Source organism: Sebastes fasciatus, chromosome 12, assembly GCF_043250625.1.
Source record: "Sebastes fasciatus isolate fSebFas1 chromosome 12, fSebFas1.pri, whole genome shotgun sequence".
Classification (NCBI taxonomy): domain Eukaryota; kingdom Metazoa; phylum Chordata; class Actinopteri; order Perciformes; family Sebastidae; genus Sebastes; species Sebastes fasciatus.
The window spans coordinates 6,542,073-6,548,171 of record NC_133806.1 but is presented as its reverse complement, the minus strand read 5'-3'; the positions used below and the strand labels follow the sequence as shown (position 1 = coordinate 6,548,171).

Sequence of the window (6,099 nt, the reverse complement as noted above, 5' to 3'; positions counted from 1 at the left end):
AATGTTAATGTAATTTTATTGTTTACTGTATGAAGTGCAAACATTGTTGACTATAAACAAGTGCAGAAGAAGATTTTATATCTAAATTTGAGTTCATATTGTCTTTTTGTGTTCCTGCCATTTCTGTGTGACAGTAGCCGCTGTGTTGTTTCCATTTATTATTACGATGAGAGCTCAGTCACACCTGAATTTACACGAGAACTCAACCTGATCCAGAATCCCATATAGACTCTCTTTTGATCTTCTAGGATTACAACTTTAAGTATCACTGAGATGTAAAATGTATCATCCTGCAACCCCGACTCAATTGGCGTTTGGCCCGTGGGAAGCCAGATGTGTGTTGTCCTGTTGTTCATCTCACCATTTGGTTATCACGACACAGACAACAGGTTGTTTAAAGGTCGCTGCCTTTAGGATGCAAGCTGAGTAAAGATCCTTTCTTCAAATTGGACCTGGGTGACTTTTCTTCAACACTAGATTTCTTCCACATCAGGATCAGCAGTTGTCTGCTGTCTTTATGTGTCTTATGTTTGTTTGTCTTGTGTTGCTTGTTAATAAATAATTAACAAAGATTAAGAGTCTACAGTCACGCTAGCGGATTTGTGAAGCTGTACTTCCAACGGTGCTCTGAGCTAAATGCTAACATGCTGATGTTTAGCAGGTATGATGTTTATGCCACCGTTTTAGTTTAGCTCGTTAGCATTAGAGCTGCAACAATTAATCGATTAGTTAATCGCTAACTATTTTGATAATGGATTAATTGGTTTGTAATTGGTCATTTTTTTAAGAAAAAAAAGTCAAAATTCTCAGATTCAGATGCTGATGGGAATGTCAAGTATCAGAAACCAAAGTGTTTGAAAAATTGAAATTTTTGACTTTTACTTAGTTTACATACTTATTTTAACCCCAACCATGACATTTTTTCTAAACTTACGTGGTTTTGTTGCCTGGCGTAAAAAACAACATGTGAAAAGAGGCGTACAAATGACTAGCGAAAAGGCTAAAATGCGTTCCCATAACTATTCTGATGCCTCCCATGAGATCAGACTGGAACATTACATCAAAAAGCTTTTTAATTACAGTGACAACAGTACTTCAGTTAGTTAATTCCTACCATCTAATCTGACTTCTTTATCATGTAAACACGCCAAGCTCGACCGACACAAGATATCACACGTCTGGTTATCACTTCTTCCTCGACCTAAAAGGAAGAATTTCATGGAGATCCATTCACGAGTTTCTGAGATATCCTGCAGACTGAAGAGACTTAACACGCATGAAAACATCACAACTCCTTGATAGAGGTAATAAAAGCTACAAGATACGGCAGCAGTCATAATGAGCCACTCCCAGCTGAAGCAGATATCTGATAAGAACTTTTATTGTATTTGAGCCGATGTTTCAGCCTGTAAAGTTGTATAATCAGGTGTGTGTGAGACATAAAAGCAGTGAATGGAAGATCAGTGAGTGACGAGGTGTAAATATTTGAGGGCTGCAGTCAAACACAAATCCCAGACGGAGGCGAGCGTTTTCTCACAAGCCAACCACAGTGTGTTTTATTGGGTGCTTCAGTAATACAAGTGCACAACAAACCACTCTGCAATTGCAGAGGTGGCGGGTAGCCAGTAAATATACAAGTCCTGCCTCTTTCACAGGCAGACCTATACTTTTGTGGTCTGCCTCAAAAGCCGTTGAAAAAATACATACAGTACAAACAAAATCAGAGGAAGTTAAAAAGCATGAAGATCCATTGACGCAAACCTTCCTGTTCCATGCAGATAACATATTGATGACAAATACAAAAAAACAAAAACAAAGGAAAACAAAGTAAAAGCATAATAATATTCTGCATGTTTGTTCCAGGTGCCACTAAGAAAATGAGAATACATACTGTATAGCTGGAGGACAATGCGTATGATATTTATAATATTCTGTGTTTTGTTTTTTCTCCAATACAATACTTCCAACATTCAGACATTGGAAAATAAAAATCCCAATCTACTCTTTGTATAAAAAAGAAGCTTTCAAGTCAACAAGGAACAAAAGGACATTTTTTTGTCTTGTTTGATTTTTTTTTTTTTTTTTTTTACACAGAAAAGGTAGATAAAATGTTGAGGTGGAGGAGGAAGAGGAGGAGGAGGAGGAGGGTGATAGGAGGGCAGGTATACCGTTGCACTTAGTGAGTGTGCTTTGACAGACTAAGGGTGAGAGAGAGAGAGGTAGAGAGAGGTACAGTGAAGGGTGAGGGAGGTAAAGGAGGAGATGGCTGCTGGCCTATGTGGCGTATCTCTTCGTCCATTGTTTGGCTATTCTGTCATGCTCTGTTCTGTTGGTCAGGTACTGTGTGGCGATGCTTCCCACCAGAGGGTCGGCTGAAAGGCACAAAGACAGAGAGAGGATATTTAAATCATTAATCTATCACCTCGGCTGCTGGGCAGGAATCACAAACTATGTTTCTAAACATTTTTATCCTCTCGGGTCCAGATTATGTAAACTTTTGTGCAAGAGAAGATGAATTATCAAATATTCCGTAGGATGTATTGGAACATGCCAATAAGCAGTATTTATGGTTATATACTGTATATATATTATACAATCTAATTTTTTTGCAGATCAGATCCTTGAAAAAATGAAAAGTTTGCAAAAAGTCAAGGCTTGTAAAGGCGGAAAACCCAATATCCTATAGGATGTCAATGCAATTTGATGTGTTTGTAATTTTGACAATTTCGTATGCATTCATCTCTTGTTAATAAAGTTGGATTTATACACACGTCTAATAATTATTTTGCGATTCATGATACCTTAATAAATGAAGGTTGATCGCCGCCATGTCCCTTCAGTCTTCCCCCATCCAACTTATTCAGACTTCTACCATATTTGATTGAATCACGTCAGGCTAAGTGTTGTGTGTTGTTCGTAATTAACTGTTTGATTTGTTTATTGACACAATAACTGTTTTGAAACAGTTATTGTGTCAATAAACTGGCCAACGTGCCCAAAATGAAAAGTTGTTTTGTCATCGTGTGAGCCGTACTCGTCAGAATGTTTACATGTTTTTTCACCAAGGCAGTCAAACCTGGAAATGTTTCTTATATGCAAATCTCTGTTTCGTTCTACTTTTTGTTGACACTGAGTGTTTACTGTATGATACCAAAATGTCAGTTTTGTCTAGCTGAATGTGTATCGCACGAAGCTTTTTAGATTCCCATTTCAACAGCAGTTCAAAGTTTACCGGGAGAAGTCAATACTGTATACACAGAAACAGGATATGCACATTTGTGTTTACAGTAAATGTATTTGTGTAGCGATGTGTTACATGTATTATAGTATAAACAGAAAATTCACCTTTGAGCTTTCATGTAAAGACATATACAGTGAACAGAACATTTGCCACAAAATTACATCAATGCCAAAAAACAAACCCTGCAACAATGAAAAAAGCTGTCGTAGTTCAGTAAAAACCAACAAACTGTACCTCCCCACAGTACGTAACACCATGTCAAAGATATTTATGCCATTATACATGTATGTCTGATAGATTTTGATAACTGAAAGGATAATTTTGCATGTGACGGCTCAAACGATGAAGGAGTGTTTGATCAGCAAGACGTGCAAGTGGTTGTTGTGCAAACTGTAGACAGTTGTACTGACTCTTTGCACACGTGCTAAAACATGGGCAATTTGCTTGAATGAATGAGAAACAAGACAATTCTCCCATATTTCTCCCAATTTATGGCAAATTTTCACACTTTTTTTCCCCTTTTTGTTATCTTATCCTGTTTCTGGAACTGAACAGTGTGTATAATCCCCTACTGTGTCCACCCGGACGACAATGGAGCTACACCAACTGCTGTTTCCCGGCGGAAGAGAGCAGTCTATGCTCGCGACACAGTGCGGTTTGGTGCTCATGTTTAAGCTGCGCTCGCCACAGCGTGCAGCGCCCAAAGTCGAGCTTTGCTCGACGCAGCAAAAAGCCGTTGTTGTGCGGCGTAAGGTCTCAAGGTTGGCAAGTATGCATATTGCCCGTCTCATGTATCCCCTGATTGTTTTCCTTTGAGAATTACTTTAAATGTACAGTTACCATTTGCAAATTCATGCAGTTTATAAATGGCAATTTTTATTAAGTATATACATTCAAAAAACAAACAAAACTATGGCCAAAATTGACAAATGCTTTCTTACATTTTGCCCTCCACACTAACCATGACGGATGTAAATGCAATCAAATTTCATTCCAGATCGTTAAGCCATCTACCAGACTCATGTTGGTTCCAAACTATAAAGAGTTTTTCCTGCGGGACAGATGCAGCATTCATTTTATTATGGTGTGGTGACCTTCAAGTAGACTTGATTACACTGTCTGAAATTCAGCTGTATCATTAACCAGTTAATCATATTAAAAGCTAAGACAGCCCTCCAGGAGCAGCAAAGACTGAAGAGAGATTTGTGGAAAGGCGGTAAAATGACAATAAAACCATCTTGGTTAGTTAATTCCCTGTACTTCCTCTATGCTCACATATTTTACATCATACTTAACTCAAAATTGCTACAAAATGGCCATCTTACATCTTTTATGTAAGACCACTGACCCAATTATTCCTTCACCAGATCTTGAAGTTTCCAGCCTGTACTTATGCACGACATTTTGTTCTCAAGCTAAAAAAGTAAATGACAAATCATCAGTATTGTTATTTTTTTAGTATCTTACATGATAATATTAGTGTTTCATTAAACAGTTATTCTCCTCTGCCAGCAGCTCCTCTCTGCTGCGGAAATGTGGTTTTATTATTTACAACTTCAGGTCAGCGACTGAGCCAAAGATCTGTCAGGGTTAGACGGCATTGAGAACCAATGAGGGTTTGAATTGCTCATGGCTTACAGTACTTAATACGCCGTTAACAGTCTGGAACCTTTTGGCTTTGAGTAAAAACACACATTACACAGAACAACTAGTGTCAGTTACATCTTACTGAGGTGGATAAAGAGATCTACTAACATTACAAAAAGCATTAAACAAACGTCACAAGGCCGTGCAGTAGAGATGCTGGTCTTACCTGGGTTACAGTCTGTGAGCAGGGAGCAGATGGACAGCAGCACCTTGGAGATGGTGAGCGCGGGACTCCAGTTGTCCTTCAGGATGTCCAGACAGATCACCCCCTGACTGTTGATGTTGCAGTGATAGATCCTCGTACGAAAAGTTACCTGCAGACACAAAAATACTACAGTTTAGACATTTAGAAGTTTACCAACCGAATGTTCTCACTTTTCCGAATACAGGAAAATAGGACTTTATAACAAGGACAATGGTGGTGCAAAGAAATGTCAACAACTTATAGGAACTGTGTGAATAGGAAATCCAGATGACAATATTAGAATTTATAATTATCATTGTTTACTCAGCGCTTTACTGGAACTGTTACCTTTAGAAGTGCTATTGATAACATTGATAACATTCAGCCACTAGATGTCGCATTCTCCCTCCTCCGTTCCATTGCATTCACTTCACAACAAGTCGTTGCCAGGCACTTATTAATCTCTAATTCAATCTCCATTTATCAGTTTTTTCCACACTAACTGACGAACTAGATACGTTTTCACTAATGGCTCACAAGCCTTGTTAGAAGTGGAAACCAAACGTCAGATGTCTTCCACAGAGATAAACAAAACATTCATTTTGGACCCGCCAACATTTTTAAAATGATTAATTCACAATAATAAAAAAAATATCTATAAGCCAATAAACACACAAAAAAGAACCAGGAAACAACTAAAATAAAAGGATGTTGCCATTTTAACACAATTAATTTGCTGATATTCTTTCTCAGAGAAATTTACAATAAACGGAATAATGAAATAGGTTTTAATTAATCCCAAAACTGCCACCACCAACAGTCGGTGCTCTACAGATGTACAGCAACATTCCTGTTACACTAGTATGACCATAGAGACCTGTGGAGAGTTAGCAGTAGATGAAGTAAAGAAAGACAATTTGGTGTGCAGTGTGTAGTGGGCAACCTCCGGTTGTGAAAAGTGAAGCCAATGGGGAAGTGCCTTAAACTTGCATCCTTTCTAACAGCCAGCAGGGGGCGACTCCTCTGG

At 38.3% G+C, this 6,099-nt stretch overlaps 1 protein-coding gene across 1 annotated transcript in view; it reads right to left on the bottom strand.

Annotated features, from left to right (window-relative positions):
• Window positions 1–1,528: 1,528 nt before the first annotated feature.
• The window catches only part of LOC141778548 (ubiquitin-conjugating enzyme E2 E2), a 30,523-nt gene continuing 25,952 nt past the window's right edge, over window positions 1,529–6,099 (bottom strand). Inside the window, exons 5-6 of the mRNA XM_074652885.1 lie at window positions 5,055–5,202; window positions 1,529–2,372 (exon numbers count right to left, since the gene is read on the bottom strand). Coding sequence (XP_074508986.1) covers window positions 2,275–2,372; window positions 5,055–5,202 — 246 coding nt within the window. The 3' untranslated portion in view covers window positions 1,529–2,274. The remainder of the gene's footprint in view (window positions 2,373–5,054; window positions 5,203–6,099) is intronic.